We start from the raw sequence: 20531 nt of genomic DNA, 5'->3' as shown, positions 1-20531 counted from the left end.
GTGGATCATCAATGGCCTGGCCAGAAAACGGGGCCATGCCGTGGGACAGGAGGACAAGAGAGTCACTTCACACAGTTTCACACAGTGGCAATCTCACTCTCGGTCCCTCATTGCATACTCCCATCACCCTTCACAGGTGTCAGCACTAGGGCTTGTGAACGAACTGCTCAAGAAACCGGTCCCACTAAAACTGAGAGAGCTGCTGTAATGCCCAATTAGCAGACTGCAGTGAGCATGAGCTCTAGCTTAAGTTAAAGCAGTAGAACACATATCAAACGGGACACGAAAACCAAGACAATCCTTCACTTCAAGACAATCCAGCATCAACTTATTTTGGCTCAGTTCAGTGGTCACATTTAATTCCCACTTAAAAGGAACACAGAATCCAAACTAAGCTTCCATAACTGACAGCGTCATGCAGACACAAATGAACCCACTTCCAGCACTGAAACTGTAACATTATTGACCTAAAATGAAACAGCTGGGGAGGAAAAATGCCAAAATATGTCTGGTTTTTAAATGTCAAATATTTTTATTAGATACTTCCAAACATAACTTTTTGTTTTTCTCTGAACCCACGCGGTCTCCCATTTTAACTTTTTATATTTCTGCTTCTACAACCCTTGGCACTACTGAGTTCAGAATCCAGAGAACTGATGGGTAGCCGCAGACAGAGCGAGGCTGGAGTTGGGCTCACTAGCCAGGCACCAGCCAGAGTGCAGCTGCAGCAGCCAGCAGTTCAGGGTGGGAAAATAATCCACTTCTATAGTCAGCTTTTTAGACAAATTTGGCTGGCATGCAACACCACGTTCTACACAACTGTGGACAGAGCAGTGATGCGTCTTAGAACCGAGCTGACACTGGTCCACACACGTAAAGCAATAAACAAAAGTTGAATCAGATTCCGAATATACAGCTGACAATGGGAAGTTTGGGGTTTTTAAATCAGAAACAATGATCTGTTAGATTATCAGAAACACGAAGGTTAGTAGAAATAGACAGGAATATCATCTCCAAAGTTATTTGTTTGCTGAAAATGTAGATGCATCCATATGCTTTGGATATTTTCTAGTTTCTGTTGAAGAGAACTAACAGACAGAACAAAACCAAGGTTAAACTAAAGGAGTCTAGAAAACCAAGGTCTCATGGAAGCAAAGGTCAAGCGATGCTGCCCACACAAAATAACCAATTCGGCACAAATTACAAATTGCTATGGTACCTGACATGCTAACCATGCAGCAATACTAAAGCTAGGGGTTTCAGAGCCCGTAATTCCTCAACACGACCAAAAAAAACCCCGACCCAACACAAAAAAAATGTCCCACAACCTAATCCTCCCACACAGACAAGGCAAAGGCAAAGACTGGACACAAACTGGAAGCCTAATGAAAACCAGCAATTCATTCTGCCTCTAGCAGGCCTCCTTTCCATAAAACCACTCCTGTGAATTGGCAGGTCTCCCCCTTTTTGGCACCAATCACTGGTATGTGGCATTCATTCTGTTGCTTGCATACTGGTAAGTGACAGAGCTAAATCTTTCCATTGCTGGAATTTCATTTCCCACAAACTTCATACAAAAATTTCTCTTACTATGAGGAGCTGCTACTGTGTTACCATGTGAAAAATGCACATCTCTGTGCAAAAAAAGGGCAATGTAATTCTGTATCTCTCATGCACGCAGAAGTATTTACGATTTTGAAAGGAAACAGGAATTTTTTTGATGGCTTACACTACACCAGAGATGACAGTCTCTCAGCCCTGTTATCTTTGTCCATAGTAAGAAAAAAGTAGCTTTGTGGGGGCCTCATGGCATTGAAAGGGGTCGTTTTGAAAAAACAGGAATATAAATTGAAACCTAGTGTGGAAATGTTGTGTAACTAGATAGAAGACGTAAGTAGAAGGCTCCCTCTGTTCAACACTTAAACAGAACTGGTAAACTATATCACATAGCTATCAGGTGTTGTGTCATTAAAATAAATTAATCCAGAACCATAGGACTATGCTTGAGATTTGTGTAGCTGAAACATACTTGTAGAATTTTCTCCCCTTTATATTGATATGCTTTTGCATCTTGTTCAGTTTCAAATCTGGTCTTCTATAAAAGTACCTGGGCCAAATCTGTGCACTAAAGAAACTCTGTTCAGTGGAAGAGAAGTCTTGATTACCTTGAGACATCAGGACAGACTGCACACCTCCAACAAAGCATGGATAAAAGATTAATCTAAAAATACTGAAGAAATACAGAATTTGAATGAGTGATGATTAGGTATGCCCTAATTCACTGAAAAAACAGCTGTGAATTAGATCCACACCCACAAGTAATAAACTTTTTAAAAAAAAAAGCCTTGTGAAAATGTCACATTAATCTACCCATACAGTAAAAAGTCTACTCACCCACTGCTTACTAAGATGATTAGTAAGGAAATCACAAGTTAAACTTTATTCATCTGCTTAAGAAAAAGAGGAAAGAGTTTGCAAGGTTGATTTAACTCAGAAGATATTATTGTCACTTGACATTTACATGCAACGTATAATTCCATTCCCACTTACAGTCTGGGGAAAGCCTGTTAAAATACTTCCTTAATGTGTGAACACTTCTTTGAATTGTGTTCTTTTCATCTGCCACCTTCTCCTTAAGCCAGCTGGCTCCTTGTTAAGTCTTTTTTAATAAGAAAGTTCATTATATGTAATTTATAGAGCAGTTTGAGATTGTCACCTTCTATTGAGTGCTACAGCACATGTATATTTCAGAGCATTCTATAGCATTTGTTGATAATGTCAAAAAAGTAAGGAGGTTCACACATACGTATCTTGAACAACTCTAGTGTGAGACTAATCAGAAAGACCACATCTCTCTCCTCATTTTCAACCACAGGAACCAGTCCTCCTTAGATCTATATTCCAGACTGCTCTTCCCATTTGGAAAAGCTAACACCTTTGTGGAAACTACAGAAGTTGCTTACTTGGGAAACATCATTAGGAAGGCATTTAAATATCTTTCGTCATCTAGAGCACAATCAGAGTACTGTTCTGCTTAATCCTTTTGCTGTGGCTTTCTTATTTTTTACCTCTTGTTCTCCTTCATTACACATTTCTTTACCACTTGCTCCTTTCCCCTTCTCTTCCTCCTCAACCAGTTCCCCCATTCTTTCTTCCCTGAGCACTTGCTTGCCTGCTTTTGATTCTTTCTCTATTAGCAAGTGAAATCTTCCTGGTGAGCACAATCTTTGAGGGTCACCTCCTACTTTCTCCCATCCTTTTATATAATAGCAGCTCTAACAGAGATTTTCTTTTTATTGACATAAAGGTCCATTAACACAAAAAAACAACCAAACTGTAACAACAATAACAAAAAAGACATAAGCTCACCAGTCATTAATAGTGACTGCTACGTAGTGCACAGTTTGGGAAGCAACCTAATGCGGACAATGCCTGAAAGGGTGGCTGATGGCAGGTCTCCTGGCTACCACTGTGTGCCCTACACAGAAGGTTGTGTTGTATGATACTCATGATGAATACCAGACCCTTGTTCAACATCTAAAGAGGGGTACAGGGATTGTTGTAATTTTTCATTTTTTTTTTAAAAAGGGGCTGATTCTATGCTGACAATTTTTCCAGATGCATCCCTATCTTTATATGGCACATAGCGTATAATCCGGGCAAAGGCTCCTTCTAGACCAAAAAGCATGAGACTAAATCCTGCTAATTGCATTTTCCTTCAATAAGCTCTTTCAGTATTTCCAAGAAAGAGCAACACAAATTACTTAATGCCTGGAAAGTGTGACTTACATCAAGACCCACTAAAGCAGCTCAACTTGGGAAGTTTAAGTAAGAGATGCTAAAGGTGACATGCTCGTGATCTACCATTACCATCCTGAAGATTTCTGAACATATTGGACTCTTTGATTATCAGACAGAAACAGAAGATCCAGTGCCTGAAAACTGAAACAAAGCTAATGAAGAAAGAAAATACAAGGTCCTGTATTGACAGAACTCTGTTCTGTCAGAGTTGAACTGTTTATTCAGAGATGGGACGGATTCTCTACCACTTCAGTTGACTTTTTGCTAGATTGTGGGTTTCACTGGTAAATTTTCTTTCCATAAGCACATTTTTTGAATCAGTGTAATATTTTCTCTCTTCACATAGTATTATTTATTGACTCACTTAATAAACATCAGACTATCCTGCAAACATGGCTGAAGGATCCATTCATAAATTTCATCCAAGAGCAAATCTCCGCTTAGTGTCCTCTGTATGTTTTAATAGTTCAAACCATTTCATATCACCTATAATTGTTCTTGGAGATGTGATACTTCTTATTTGTTAATTCAAAAAAGGTAAAGATGACATTTTTGTTAGGCCACTGTTTTCTGCTGCCTTTATTTCCCCTGCACACATATTTTTCCTGGCTACCTATCTCCTACCTTTTCCAATCACCTACCACCATTACAGACAACCCAAATTATTTCTAGACTTCTGCAGCATGATTTCCACAAACACAGAAGACACAGGCAACAACAGGAGTGAATATCCACACAGGCGTTTGAGATATTCAGATGTTCATACCTCCTGTTTTGAAAGACTCCAGACACCTCTTTTTATAGAAGGGAAACTGATGCCTCGTGAACTTTAATGACTTGCCCAAGGCCACATGGTGGCAATGCCAGTTTGAAAGTACAGTTGTTCCTACCCTCAAGGCATCAGCAAAATCAGACTTGGAGCATCTCAGTTTTTTATCTCTTTCATATAATACTATTATGAGTTCCTTGTTCTTCTTGAGAGAAAATGGAAAAGAAAATGAGAAGGGAAGTAAAAAAATCTATTAAAATTATAATTAAATAATCTAAGTTCGGACAACCAACTTCTGCCTGTCCTCCAAAGGATGAATTTTTTCATAGGTCTCACTGTCAGCAATCACAAGGAAAACACAAGTCTTACATGTGATTCTGACTGATAAAGCAGACATCCCCGTTTAAAATCTTGGAATTTAATCAGTACATATTATGATCTTCATTTTTCGCTAGAGTGTCAGTGTGCTATATAACATTGGTGTAAATGGAAACATGGCATAAAACCTGGATTTGAGTCAGAATGCATTTTAAAGTTTTCTTTTTTTAATATTTTTAGCTGAAAGTATTAAAAACCTCTCATAATTAATTCTACATGCACTGACAAAAAAGTTATTTGAGTATCAAGAAAAAGAAAGGTAAAAACCAGTCACAAGTTATTGAATTACTGAAGAGAGGAACAAAGAAGAAAAAGAAAAAGAAGGGCGGGGGGGGGAAGGAACACGAGTCTTGTGTCTATTGGTAGGGGATCAGGATGAAGGTTTCAGAATGATCATATCTATCTGCGTAAGGGATTCTCTTTCATGTTTTGACCAAACATCGAGAACATCTCAGCACAATGCTTACTTTTAACCCAGATAAATCTTCCCCTAATGGAAAGAATCAAGAAAAGAAATAAAATTGCTTTATATTCTTAATCTTTCTGAATGCTGCCAACCACAGATTTTTTTCTACTTTTGCGGGTTCCTCCTCCCTCCCTAGTTATTTAGGCACACAATTAGATCACTGAAAGCTAAATACTGATCTACTCAAACTGATAAAAATTAAAGCCTTCAGAATGGGTTCTTCAAAGCCCACACTACTTTCTATATATACTGTATGCCTCTACATTTAAACAGGATTTAGCGGTATTTTCTTATTGCCACATTTCTGTGGCAGAAATATGATGGTAAGAAAATGACAGATTAATATACTACAGAGAATATTTTCAAACAATAAATTATTCAGATAAAATATTCCTCTCTGGCTTTTGTTCAAAGAGGTTGATTTATCTTTGTGCTGAAGAGCCCACACAAGACCTCTGCAGTACTTCATAGCATTCTGAAGCTGGAACAGACCATTAGGATCATCTATTCTGATCTCATGCATAGTAGAGGCCAAAGAACCTCACCCAGCAATTTCAAGCCTATAACTTACGGCTGTAAGCTCACTCATTCTCTCAAGGTTAACATCACTACTGTGCAGAGGCTCTGCAAAAAGGTCTATAGAGCATTTAAATCTCACTTATGATCTACTTTGAAGACTGTGCAGAATTTATGAGGTCTAGGACACAGAGAAATTTATAATGACTATGGGTACATGAGGTAACCCACCAGGTGACTGCAAACCTCCCTAACTCGTAATGACCTTTGGGGAGAAAATTACCCACTTCCTTAGGAAAATACATAAGAAAAAAGTATAAATACGCACACATACATGCATATGTATGTATGTATTTGAAATCAGACATTATGTGAATACCACCTACCGAAACCTGAGAAATAAAGTCTGCGGTTTTCTTCTGAGCATTCACAAGAGTTGTGACAAAAAACGAAACTGTCCGGAGCACAACCTTCTGTTCAGGTGCAAGCTCTCAGTACATTTCCATGAGAATGCACTAAAGGCAGCTATTCAGCAAGATAGCTTTATATCAGGACTGGATTTCACTCTGAATGATACTCTCTAGTTCAATGACAAAATACCAGCTTCATGCGAGAGTACAAAATGCAATGATCTGTATTATGCAGGAAGTCAAACCAGTAGATCATGCTGGTCCCAAACAGCCTTAAAAATCTAACATCTGATAATACAAGTCCTCTTTCTCCACTATTGATCGTAATCCTCCATTTATATTTTAGTGTTACTAATTGCAAGAGTACGGTGATATGGCACCAACACCTCTAAATCCATTCTAGGAGTGAGTTACTGTAGTGCCAGAGCAGGTGAAGGAGTAACAGCACAAGCTGGAGGAAAGCCTTTGCTGCCACCTAATGGGTTTCTCCTTCCTTCGAGAACTGCAGAAGTTGAGGAACAAAGATACTTACTTGGATGCACTCATCTTACCAAGCACCCAAAACGGAAAAGAGCCAGCAGAACAAAAGCACGCTGCTTAATATAGCTACTTTCTCCTTGCTCCACTGTGTTCTTTTTACAGTCAAAATTCCAGCTAGGAAATCATAACAACCCCACATATTTGTTTCTTTCCACTTTTTAAGATTACAGACTATGGTCAGAGTGGTTTTTGGATAAATATAAAAGAACACAAATCTTTCATTACAAGTCATATTTTTCCAGATTTTGAAACAAGGCATATTTCCAAATTCTCATTTTTCAGAGAGCTTCTTTGAAGAACAGCCTTCAGAACCAACCACTGTATTCCAGCAATGGGCTCATCAGTGCTGGCTATAAACGTTCTAAGTAATCTTTACACTGTAATTACTGAAGCACAAAGGTAGGACAAAAAAATTAACCCAACCCTCTCTTCTCAAAAATTTGGTACCGATTGAAGAGCATAATGCACAAAATGTAATTTTCTTGTCACAAGAACCCAATCAGTCCTTTTTGTTTCAAAAAATAAAATTACTTGAAGAAATAAAGTGTGACACCATTTACCTGCCTACTTGAAGAAAACATACATACCTTCCTCACTGTTAGTTCAAAGGTAAAATACCTATAAAACAATTCAAGAAGCACAACATAATCGAAGACAAGCGTAAGTTAAGATAAAAAAGAACATCTTTCCTAAAAGGATGAATCTTAAGAGAGGAATTTGAAGGAAAGAAAAATTTGTATTTTTGAGAAAGAGAATCTGAAGCATTTTACCTCACATATCCCAAAATACAAGTTTACTTTCAACAACAGGAAAAGAACCTTCCCAAGAAGAAAGATGCAATTTTGTTGCCTACATTGAGTTTGTGCATGCCACCAGTTAGTACCACAGACACTGGTGTAGCAACAAAGCAGACCAGTTAAGAAACAGCTTCTGGCAGATAAACGCCTGGGGTCAGTAAGAAACTTCCTCTGTGAACAGCTTGGTGTGAGGGAATTCTTGCAGCTTCACAGGAAGCATCTGGCAGAGGCTAACACCAAAGAACTTACTGAACTTAGTGGATCATTGGTCTCTCTTTGTTTCCTACAGTACCTTCCCATAGCTGGAAAACACTTAGGTACAGCAAGCATCAGTGAAAAGCTATTTATCTCCAGGATGGACTGACATACTACACTTAGATTCTCCACCAAGAAAAAAGAAAAATAATCCTGCAACCCTTACTTGGAATTTACTTTAACCTAAAGACAAAGTAAGTTCTGAGAGACTGAGGCATACTCTTGGGGACTGTAAATCCAAATAAGATTATTCCTTCATGTCCATAAAGAAGTAATGGATTGCTCAATTCTAATACTATTCCTACACTGCATATAAAATTGTTTGCTATTTGGTTCCCAAGAGCACCTTCACAGATATATGGGCTCATAAGGGAAAAACAAGGTCTGATGCCTCATGCAGGGTCCCTACAACACAGGCCACAGCTTTGCCCATTATGAGGCCACTATGAGGTGGAAAGTGACCTAACAAAACCACAATTCATACGCGAAGGAAGGTAGGATGTGCAAGAAAACATCTTGGCACAGCTTATCTTCCCTGGACAAGAACGACAGTCAAAGTTTAGTGCTGCTTATTTCCTCGGCCAGCAGACCCTTGTGCCAACTCTTACTCAAGCAGGTTGCAAAGTGTCATTCCAGCCTGTACACTAAAGCCTGTTCTCAGGACAAGTACCTTATGTTTTGATTATTTTTATGAAACACAACAATCTCTAACACCATGGAAACTAACAGAGCATGAGAATTTTAGAAGTACAGCTGTCAGCAGGTTCATTTCTGGATCCCCAGACAATCACATCATGGTCATTTCATGCACAAGAACTTTGCCAATGTTAAGATTCATGTTATCTTATCGTACTGCAGGAATCCTGCATTTGAATTCTCAATGAAAAATAAACCAGGAAAAAAAAAAAAAAGAACTAAGGAAACAAATTAACCAAACCATTTTATGTTCAAACACAGCTACAGAGCCCATCCTTATACTGGAGTTTGTACCATTTGGTACAAGGTAGGAGAAGTTTTAGGTCAACGTCAGTGAAACTTCCATGGAAAGGTCCCCTGCTCTCAGTGATGAACAAACTTCTTCAAGCCTGACTCTTATAGGTTGCTGCAATGTATTTAGAAAGCCACTGCATATAAGAATAGTGCAGATACCATAGAAACTCATGAACCAACCAACTCAGGAACCAACCAAAAAGCTGACAATAATTTTCACAAAATTAGGCTGACTGCTATATCTATATTCTCTACACTCCTTCCTGTGTCAACAAGGGTCAGCAACATTTAGAGCTATTTGATTCCTTTTTAACACCATTTTAAGAGAGCAGTGAGAGAAATCAAAGTGCTGTGGGTAACCTCACAGACCTAAATCCACATTGAAAAATGATCCGACATTAAATACTAGCCAAACAGTAGTTGATAACGGGCATCACAATGCACGTGGATCCCAAGCAATCTGCAGTATAGAAAGCAGACAGTAAAGGGAGGCCATTGCACATGTGAGATGCAGTGCAACACACGTGAAGAAAAGCACAGGGATGGCTCCAGGGCAAGGGGAACAGGCAAATGGGATAAAGAGCCGGGACTGAGGTAAGCTCTGCTGGCAGAGAGAGCAGGGTATGCAATAGCAAACGAGCAGACAAGCAGGAAGAGCCAGAGCAGAAAAAGGCTAACTTAATCTGGGGCGCATGCCAAAGAATCCTATCACTAACACTCTGTAAGACCCACGGGCCTGCCCTGTACATACTAGTGAGCAGAAAAACCCTTCCAAGTGTGGAGACAGAGAGGAGGAATTCTCATGCAGACCCTGATCTTGCTATGGGAAGATCACTGGTATGCAATACAGATGGCAAGCAGCCACCAGTAGCAGCTGACCACAACATTCTAGGGCAAGCTTTTGAAGAAAAAGAAAAGCAGCTCATTTTTTCCCCCAAAATAAGGTTAGAGTTCAGTGCTTCCCATCCAGCTATTGCACACTCCAGGGCCTCTATGCTTCACAGTGGGAATGGGATGTGTGGTTGGAAGAAAGTCCATCAAGGAAGCATCTTGCTCTTTACTAGAAAACCTGTTCAGCTAATTAGACAAAACCCCTATCTGTTAATGCTTTAAAATGCTTTTCAGAAGTTTTATGCAAGAAATTCTTAGCGCCTTGTCTGCAGTTAGCATACTCTCCAGCCCTCCCAGTTACTTCCCATTTGTACTGGACATCTCTCCCAGTCCCACATAGCTTTGGCTCCAGCCCAGACAAAAGACACCTCTAAAGAGCAAGCTGCTGGGCTGGAAGCCTGGAGGTGACCGCGAGTTATTCTTCTTCATGCCCGCATCGATAGGTCTCTGTACTTCACAGTCCCATATTCTTGAGACAGTTCTGCTGCTTTCCCCTGAGGAGTCAGATAAAACTGCCATCCTCAGCAAGTTGACAGAATTCACATCTGATAACTCTGAGCCGAGCTGGGAATAGATGCGGCAGTCCTGGGCCGGCACATTCACACCATTATCAGCACATCAGTCAACACACAGCAGGTTACACTAATTCAAAAAAAAGAGAATAAGACTTGTCCTTCAAGTATTTCACACGGATGTCCAGCACCGCTTTCTAACTCTATAGAACTACTTTACGTAGTTGAAGTAAAGACAGTTCAGCAACTAAGAGAAGTTAAATTAGCATTGCAAACAGCTGTTCCTCATGGTGCAGAGGTGTCAATAGGAGGCTTAAAATTCAACCCTAGGAGCCAATTAAGAGACATTGCCAAAGAAGTAATGACTTAGGGAATTCTTTTTTCAACCACACTACTAAAGCTCAGACAACAGATTGAGGCTAAATTTAGGAAGATGCAAATGATAGTAGAACCTAGATGATTTTGCTTGCATTAAAACTGATTTCAAACAGCGTCACCTTCAAATTCACGTATCTATTAGGACTCCAATCCAGCACAGGATATAAGCATATGCTGAAGATTTAAAATATACAGACCCCTCTGAAAGTTGGCAGACCGTTCAAGAATTTCAATGTATCCTTTCCTTCAGTGTTTTGCCAGGCTGCACCACAGAACATCCAAGAGTGTTTTGAGCACCGGGAGGACAAACTGAAACCAACTGTGCACAGCCTGGTTTGCTGCTTACATGGTTTTTTATATAATAACACTTTGAAATGTTTCTATACCACAATGGTATTCTTAAAAGAAGAGCAAAATACAACTTTTAGACAGTATCAGTGTCTCAAGATAATCAGCAGAAAGACTGGCCTGGACATAAAACCTACCTTTCTTTTCTACTCATTAAATAAAATGGGCTTTTAAGTTGGCTGTTTCCCTTTGCCATTCGGTTTGGCGAAACTTATTTTAACCTCTAGATCCTTAATCCCTTACAGGATCTTTTAAAGTTTTGTTTCTTTACCAGCACATGATCACAATTACACCACCACGAAGTTACTCAATACTAAAAGTCCACAGATTCTCAATGGGCAGGGAGGTCTTAATCAACAACTTAATTTCATGGACATCAACAAAGTTATTTGAGAAATAAAAGGTTTTCAGGATGAGATACACCAAAATTATTCTTCAGCTAAATTAACAGCAGTTAACAGGAACTCTGCCTTATTTTGCTAGAGATCACACATGTTCATAAATGAGCAATCCCTGACTGAATAGTTAACACCAGTCATTTCTTTTCATAAATCTACACAGGACCAGAATAAAATGGACATAAATTTATTACTGGACAAAGCAATAGAATCACTGATGAAATTAAGACTTGGTTAAGTGCAATTTTGGCAAAGAACCTTACAGCAGTCTAAATATCTCATCCTTACAGCACACTGTGAACAGTGGATTCCTTAGAGGAAAGACACTTGGGAATCACTGGTTAAAGCTAACTTAAGATTTATCTCCAGAGTGCAGCAGCAGTGAGCAAGCTCCTAGAAGGCACAAAAGAAAGGGGAGGTAGTACAAACCTGGGAAAAGAGTCTGAGTGTTTATAGCATTAGAAGCCTCACAGACATTTCAGACTGTCTTAATTCTACTGTGAAAAATTTTCCTTTTGTCTTCTTCCGCTGAGGTCTGTTATTATTTACAATTCCAAGTGAAAAATCCATACTTCCATATTATCTCTCACTAGGACTCCCAAAACATTTCACAGCGTTAAATAAAGCTTAAATGGACAGGAATAATTTTAAATTTACCATTGTGGACTGCAAACAGATGTCAAGAGAACTACAGGCATAAGTAAAGATGAATGTGAATCTGCTTAGAAATATTGGGTATTAAATCTTTCCATTATTCATATGAAAAGAAAGCATTGCTTTTATTAGTATTATTATTTTGCAAACAATAATAAAACAAACTCATTCAAGGTCATGGAGAATTAGATTAATTGGTACATTCTGTCCTACATTTCAAAATGTAGGACCATGTGATGAGGTTAAAAATCTTCAGATCTTCAAAGTAATGTGAATTGCAATTTATACTCATGAAACTGATTCCCTCACTTTTCTAGATTTCTCTGACCACTACTTATTGCAGCGCTGCAGTGTTTAATTATTTAATTGACCCTTCCTTCCCCATCAATTTCTCTAACGGTTGTTTATACTCCTCAGAATAGCTGTGTCCAGTGAGATTACTTTATCTTTCCAGAACAGAAAGTGCAAAAGCTATAGGGGAAAATACCAAGTTAATAGGAAGTTCTGAGCACAATTAATGCATAGGAGAAAAAAAAAGAAAAGAACCCCAAACCTGAGAACTGTATTCAAACTAAAAAGCTCTGTTGTTACTGCCAGAAAGTAATGGCCTCATGTAAGTTAACTATGAAGAGCAGAAGTGTTCATTTTTCAGAATATAATGAATAGATATACGTAGGGCTCTTAAAACAGAATAAATTTAACTACAGCAGCGCAGTAATGAACAGTAGGCACAGTAATCAATAGCAGCATCAGTACGTGCACTGGCTGGCAGCCATGCTGCCTTTACACAGAAACAGATAAATTCCATTTAAGCAGGACTGAAGTGAGCCAGTAGGTAGACAGCACCTTCCTAAAAGGAATTATGGTGCAAAGAGAAAGGATAGCCTCAATTCAACAGGAGGCATTCTCTATATGAAATTACTGCTGAAATGAAAACCCAGTGTTTGATTTAGTTCTGAAACTTTCAAATGTGTCAAAATAAAGGTGTAAAAGATCTACTGTGATATTTATTCAACAAGTAAGCAATTTAATCTGCTGTCCAACTCAAAAACCTCTCTCTGTCTTCTCTAATAAAGTTTTCTCAGTTGTTCAGTCAGTTGGAGGAAATTTTGTTTTTCTCTTTTGGATTATGATAGAATTACAATGTTTGTATAGAGCAACCATTATTCACCCAAAGAGTTCCATTTCAGTGGCGGTGAAGTAAGTAATCTCTGTAACCATTATTTACCTCCTAGAGAGCTGAGCCACTTAGCCAGTGTTCACAAAGCCTCTGAGATGTCTGAAAAAGGCTACCATAGGTTAAAAGGTTACTATAAATCATGGAATATCCTGAGACAATTCCTGCCCACGAGTCTGGCACCTCTTCCTATCAGCAGCCCTCCAGTTTCATGATCAAACATGGAGTTTTATTCCCTCTTTATTCTAGGTAACACTACCACCAGCTGTTTACACAGTTTAATTCAAAAACATTCTGTGTAAGAGTTCTTTGTTCTCTGGATGGTTTAACTGGAGAGGACTTCAGGCTACTCAAGGAACATGGCCAGCTCAACAGACAGGTAAAGAGGTCAGTTTCTTTTCAATGCTTTTTGTAACTTAAATGGAAGTATCGCTTACTTCCTAGCTTCTTCTGCCCCCTAGTGAGCTTTGATTTTCACTCCACCTGAACAATCATCTGGCTGCTTTGTAAATTACACGCATATGAAAGTGCTGAACACCAAACTGTTTTCTTTTTACATCCTTCAGAAGCATCCTTCTTATCGTTCTCCACTAAATAAGCCAGAAACCAAAGAGCTTTTTCTAGCCCTACAGTGCTAATATGCAGGAAGTGATTTTTACTGAACAGGGAAACACCCACAAAATTGGTACATCATAAAATCCCTTTAAACATGTCAAAGAAAACTTAAATTCTTAATTTATACTTCTCAGTTCAAAAAAATCACACAGAAGTTCTTTCACAAATCACTGTTTAATTAAAAAAAATAAAAAATAAACCCCAAACTATGGTGTTTGCTGCCTAGAAAGTATCTCAAATACAGCACCAGAGCAAACCCACTATAACACCTAATAACGTAGGGAAAAGTGATCCAGTTAGATCCATCAGTTATGTTTACAGGAAGCCCTTCCAAGATACTGCATTAAAAAGCAGGCAGTCCAGCAAACACTAATGTGTACTAATTAGCATGCTTACCAGTAAATGTTTTTAAGGTTGGGCTTGTGGAGAATAGCAATTAAGAGAATAAACAGGTATCACTTACTGCACTAACTTTGCCTGCCTTTTCAGTTATTTATCTTCAAATGTAAATGTAACTTCTCTCATGGACTTGGTATGAGAAGTTTTGGTACTATTCCCAAAAAACAGCATTGTCCAATATGAAAGTCTGAAGGAACAAAACACCTTCACACAAATAGTGCTTGTAAAATAAAATAACAGTCACAATAGAAATCTTCAGTTCTACAAACCCAACAAAGAAACCTGTCAGAAGCTGGACAGTTACATTTTGTAAAGGAAATTAAAACAAATCACAAATGGGACAGGAACAAGAATGCAGAAACATCTAACGCTGCCTCAAAATTTAATTTATATTTTGCCTCAGAACGTGAAGGGAAAGTAGTATAGATGAGCAACAATTCTAGAAACAGAAATTGCCAAATATGAGTTGGAGGTAAGAGTTGAACAGTAAAGCATGGCAGATCAGATGATGCCAATTCTAAAACACCAAAGGTATTTGTTTACCAACAGTATGTCATGCCACAGAAACCCTGTATCTTTCCTGATGGGATTGTGTAAAGAACCTAAGAACTAGAAGTCCCATTGGAGTAGTCAGGGAAGTGAAAACCAAACTTGTAAGAGTGAGGAGCTTCACTCATTTGTTTGTTCCAGGTAAACGTGTACATATATATGCAAGTAAAAACGTAAGAGTGAAGATGACAACTACTGTAAGTAAAAAGCTAACACCGTAACACCAGACCAAAGAGGTAGAAACTACAAACACAAGTCTGGAATACCTTTTCTGTAGAGCAATGGGATAGACTATTTTAAATGGTCGTGCTTGACAATTCTATAACTATGATTCTACAGGAAAGTTTCCCTTGATAAAATAAAATGAGTGTTATGGTCTAGGAGCTGTTTTCCAGTCACATGATATAACTTAACTCTAACAATGACCATAGGTATTTCACAAAAAGTAATCTCCTACGCAGGATAGAATGCTAAATATGGTCCTTTTGGTTACTGAAAGAAATGGACAAAATAATTTCAAGGTTGTAATTAAAGATTAACGTGTCAGAAGCAGGTAAGTGAGGAAGAAAACGACATTTCGTAGGAGTACAACGCACAGGTTTCCAGCTGCAGACCTGTACAGTGAAGCTTAAGTTGCCTTTCACCCCGCCAAATGGGAATGCAACAGAGGCTTCTACTGAAAGGTGAAATTAATCAAAGCTTTTAACTTCTGTACAAATAACTAATTTCTGTGGATCATTCTGTGGTCTTGGGACTGAAAGAATTCAGTACATTCAGTGTACTTCCACGTGTTGCTTATGGCAAAGTAGGAGAGATGGCGACTGCAAAAGCAGAGAGGAAACTGAACTGGTTATACCAGTTTTACCTCAAAGGGAATCCCCAGTTGACTGTTCAGACAAGCTTTCCATTTCCTCTACCCTGCTAGAAATGACATGTCAATTGTTTCTGACAGCAGTATGGATAAAAAGGTCAAAGGAGAGAGAACTATCACCCTAGGCAAACAGAAAAGCATTCATCTTGATTGTACATAAACCTTGGCTTATTTGAGTGCAAGACTTAGGATGAACAGCAAAACTTTTGTTTCAGAGGATTCTCGTTCTCCACTCTCCACTCATATTTAAAACTATTAAGGTTTTGGAGTTTAAAGTTTTTATTTTTTCCTAGTGAAAACATTATCACAGATCTAAGAAGACTTCTAGAGAAATGAGATGCCTAATGTTTGCCTTTGAAAACTAGCTTTGCAGTGCACCTGTTATTGTGCAATAGCAATGACGAGACCGTTAGAAGTGATTGCAGATTTACGGTACCCTACTTTGCAAATGTTCAAATTGAAGCACCCTAAAAGGGCCTGATTTTCAGCAGAGAAAGAGACAACATTTAAAAAAATTGCATCCCCTAATAGGTGTCTCAAGCTTTGTACTCAAAATCATTAGCATTATTTTAATACATCTTGCCCTAAACATCAAATAAACACACACAAAGTATTAGAATGAAAAGTCATTTTATTCACCCACTTAAGAGGCCCTCTCCATCTTGTTCAGCAGCATTAAAGTTTTTACAAAGCTGTAGGGTAACAACCACTGGAACAGAATTAGTCTTGGGTGTTACAAAAGCTGGGACAATGTTTGCCTGGTATTTACATTTTCACTGAATTTAGCATTTAAGACTATGAAGTGATTGGAATGAAAATACCCCGGTCTATCCAGAAGAGCTACAGTTTCTATAATGAAGATAGATATTGACAATAACTAAGTCAAAATTCGTAGGTTTAGGACTCATCTGTCAGGTTGAGGATGCAATACAAGAGAGAATATACTTACTGTAACTTTCCACAAGGTCAAGGGCAACGTGAGTAGCAATATCCATTCCCGTATTTATGTAAGACTGGCAGTTTTTCAAAGAGGAAAGTGAGGAATCCACAGAGTTGAATGAGATTCTTGCACTGCCTGGCATCTTGAAATCGTTACTCTAGAAATAACAGATAAAACATTTATAACCATTCTATGATTCTTTGATTCTATAATGCAGTTTACACCCAAAGAATTTGGGAGAGAAAACAGAAGTACAGATAGCTACCCATAAAGCAGTGTCAACAGAACCACTGAAACATCAGAGAGCAGGGATGAAATCTTAGCTCCCAAGATGCCAGTAATTTCAGTGGAACTGCAATTCACCAGAGGTTTCCAATTCACCTCCTATTCACTATTTAGCAGAACTACAACACAGAAAGCAACTTGCAGTTTTCATCTGCTCATTCCTATTGCTAAACTACAATGAGATTCAAACTCAGTGATTATGTTCACTTGAAAATTACTGCTCTATTTCAGGTCCAAAAAAGCCCATGTGCCCAAAAACTTGTCTGTGTTTTCTAGGCATATTATCAATTAGGCTAGAAAAAAATATAACTTCTTGCATCCAATTCAGCCTCACCAAATACAAGCCTCTTTCAACAGTTGGCCCTTGGAAAAAGTAATCTAACAAAGGGCCACTCTTCTAAGAATGTACTTAACAGTAAAACATCTAGCACCATTTTTAAATAAAAACCCACTTTACAGATGCCTACTTTCCCCAAAGATGCTACAAATTTTTACAAACGTTCCATTAGCACAGAATAGCATCACACAGGAATCATATTTAGCTTCTTTACCGCTGTCTTCCTTTCTAATACAGACCCACAACCTAATGCCTTTCGGCGATTAACTGCTTCTCCTCTGTCGTTACTACAGCCTCTGAGTGCATTTCGTGCATAAGCCTACCCACAGCGTAAGCAAACTGTTCAAATCAGCTGGTTTCTTCTGGACGTGGACCTGTTGGAGTGAGGCCAGAGGAGAGCCACAAAGATGATCAGAGGGCTGGAGCACCTCTGCTATGAAGACTGGCTGAGAGAGTTGGGGTTTGTTGAGCCTGGAGAAGAGAAGGCTCCAGGGAGACCTTATAGCAGCCTTCCAGTACCTAAAGGGGGCCTACAGGAGAGATGGGGAGGGACTCTTTGTCAGGGAGGGTAGCGATAGGACAAGGGGTAATGGTTTTAAACTCAAAGAGGGGAGATTCAGATTAGATACTAGAAACAAATTCTTTACTCCAAGGGTGGTGAGACATTGGAACAGGTTGCCCAGAGAATGGATGCCCATCCCTGGAAGTGTTCAAGGCCAGGCTGGATGAGGCTTTGAGCCACCTGGTCTAGTGGGAGGTGTCCCTGCCCGTGGCAGGGGGGGTTGGAACTAGGTGATCTTTAAGGTCCCTTCCAACTCTAACCATTCTATGATTCCATGATCCTCAAAAACTCCAACTTCTGTTCTTCCTTCTTCATGCTTTGCCATAACTTGCTCGGACAACATGTAGCTATTATAAGAAACATAAACCCGGTGTGCAGAATTTTATACTGTAAGTTGCAGGAGATAAGAAAAATTCTGCTTAGCTTTAGATACACCATTGTTTACAAAAACAGATGTCTTGGATAGACAGAAATACTGCATTAGTCCATGTAAAGAATAACTGGTAGTTCAAGGACTACACTGAGATCGTGTTGGGGGAGAACAGAATCCACAACCAAATTTCAGCTATACCAGAAGTTTTATCTGAATTCTACACAAAATACCAGGGGAATGAGTTGTCCTATCAACAACAGCCTTTGACAGGCTATAATCCAACAGAAATCTGGAAAATATCTTCACAGAAAGGACAAAGCTTTGCCCAAGCTTTGCATACCTAAGGCCATACTCCTTCTACTACTTTCCCTGGTATTCCAGAACTAAATCTTGCTCTCACCCTAACCTGAACGACATTGCCACATTCCTCACAAGTATGATGCAGACTCTGAGACCTGAACACCTGCTGTCGTGCTCTCTTCTATCCTAAGGTTTTCTTTCGTATCTTTTCTTTTTTCCATTTAAAAAAATGTCCTTGGCCACTCAAGACTATCTTTTTTAGGTCATGTGCTTCCAACTACATTTTAACAGTTCAAGTTCAATACTTGAACTTCTTGATTACAAACAAATTGCTTTCCTCTCTATGCCCTTCTAAAGGTGCATCTTGCCACAGAGGAGGCAGCAGCCTTCAACAGCAGCTTGTTATGTCAGCTCACACTCTCCACGCCAAAAGACAGCAATTGCTACCTTTAGAGATCTTTAGAGGCTGTCAAACTAACAACAGAAGACAAGGAAAAAGTTCCTTACAGAACTCCTTGAAAATAAAGGAAAAGGATGCTCTAAAAGATTTACCTACAAATGCTTTCAGCTGTTACAGTACTTTTTTTTAAAGCACCTGTTTGGCGTCTTAGCAAAGCTGTTTGTATAGAACCTCTGTGATCCAAATACCTGACTATTTAATAGTGTGTAAAACCACGTTAGCAGCTTTATCTTTCTGGGCCCATTTAGTGAGAACCTAATTTCCTTCTTGAACTTCGTAAATCTCACTCACTGAGAAAGCCTGCTGTTCTTTTGGAAATTTCAGATACACACTGTGAAAGGCAGGAATCTGAAAAAAAACAACAGTGAAAAGTTAAAAGCCTTCTTCATTCTCTTGACATTTGAGGAAGCACTGAGCAAACTACACAGGAACAGAAGTCATTGTTTACAATATTAAATCACACCATTGCATTGGTACTTTAATCTCAATTTGCCTAGTGCTCTTGGACTCCTTTTTTTTAAATAAACTATTATTTTTCTTAGAAACTGTTTATGATCCCAAGCAAAGATTTCACTCTTGAATTTTCTAAGTGAATTCTTCAGCTTCCAGCTGTCCATCTGCCTTCAGCGAAAAAGCCACATTCCTCACTGGAACTGGTTTCACAACGGTGTTTTTAAGACATTCTTTTTTGCCAGGAAGGTCTTCAACGGGTGCATCAATGAAGCACTTAAAATTTGCAGCTCTCACCCCCAAACCCCCTCACTTCTGGAAAATACAACCAGCAAAATCAGAGTTGAAAAGGTGACCAAGTGAGACTACTGAGGCAGGTTTTTTTCTTTCAATAATTAGTGACCAAATGGTCCAGACGGGGCTACCAAGCAGCAAGCTTAAATTACAGGTTCTATTCTGCCACTTGTTTTAAATATTTGAGAAAATGAGCTAATTTCTCCATGCTTCAACATCCCAAATTATGAAGCAGAGATAAGAAAAAGGAAGAGTTACTTCTGTAACACAAAATCTAGAGGTGACAAGTGCTCACTGACTACCAGGACCGGTGCCTATCCCCTACATACACCCGGTGACCAGCTACCACGGGGAGACGTTACTCCCCCCGCCAGAGAGGCCTGGAGCAGAGCCCACCGGGCAGGAACCCCCGCCCCCCACCTCACTCCCCAGCCCACCCTGCACCTCCTCAGCCATGCACAGAGGGGCATCGGCCCCATATTCCCTTCCCGCCCGCCTCTCCCCGCTCCCTCGGCCAGGAGGGAAGGAGGCGGCGAAGACAGCCACCCTCACCAGCGCCTCACCTAGTCCCAGCCGCCGAGGCCCGAAGGGGCTCCTGACCCAGCGGTGTCCCCCCTGCACCGACCCTCCCGTCAGCAGGGGCAAGCGGGCGAGCTGGGCCCGGGGGAGGCGGGCCGGGCGGGCGGCGGAACCGCCTCATCAGCCGGCGCCGCTCCACATGACGGCGCCATCATGTGAGGGGAGGGCTCGGCCGCGCCGCACAGAGGGCCGCCGCCTCCTTCCTTCCCTCATTCCCTCCTTCCCTGCCACTGCCTG

General features: G+C 39.7%; 1 protein-coding gene across 4 annotated transcripts in view; it reads right to left on the bottom strand.

The window, feature by feature from the left end:
* The window catches only part of NSMCE2 (NSE2 (MMS21) homolog, SMC5-SMC6 complex SUMO ligase), a 131065-nt gene that overhangs the window by 110482 nt on the left and 52 nt on the right, over positions 1-20531 (bottom strand). The window contains exons 1-2 of one of the 4 annotated variants that reach the window (XM_074144796.1): positions 20279-20526; positions 16664-16811 (exon numbers count right to left, since the gene is read on the bottom strand). In XM_074144796.1, coding sequence (XP_074000897.1) covers positions 16664-16796 — 133 coding nt within the window. In that variant the 5' untranslated portion in view covers positions 16797-16811; positions 20279-20526. Of the gene's footprint in view, positions 1-16663; positions 16812-19262; positions 19292-20278; positions 20527-20531 lie in introns of those variants that run through there. The other 3 variants (XM_074144794.1, XM_074144792.1, XM_074144795.1) reach the window with 3 other exon arrangements.

The sequence above is a fragment of the Numenius arquata genome, chromosome 3 (assembly GCF_964106895.1).
Source record: "Numenius arquata chromosome 3, bNumArq3.hap1.1, whole genome shotgun sequence".
Taxonomy (NCBI): domain Eukaryota; kingdom Metazoa; phylum Chordata; class Aves; order Charadriiformes; family Scolopacidae; genus Numenius; species Numenius arquata.
Note: the sequence above shows the minus strand (reverse complement) of the source record. Positions and strands in the feature narration are given on the sequence as shown.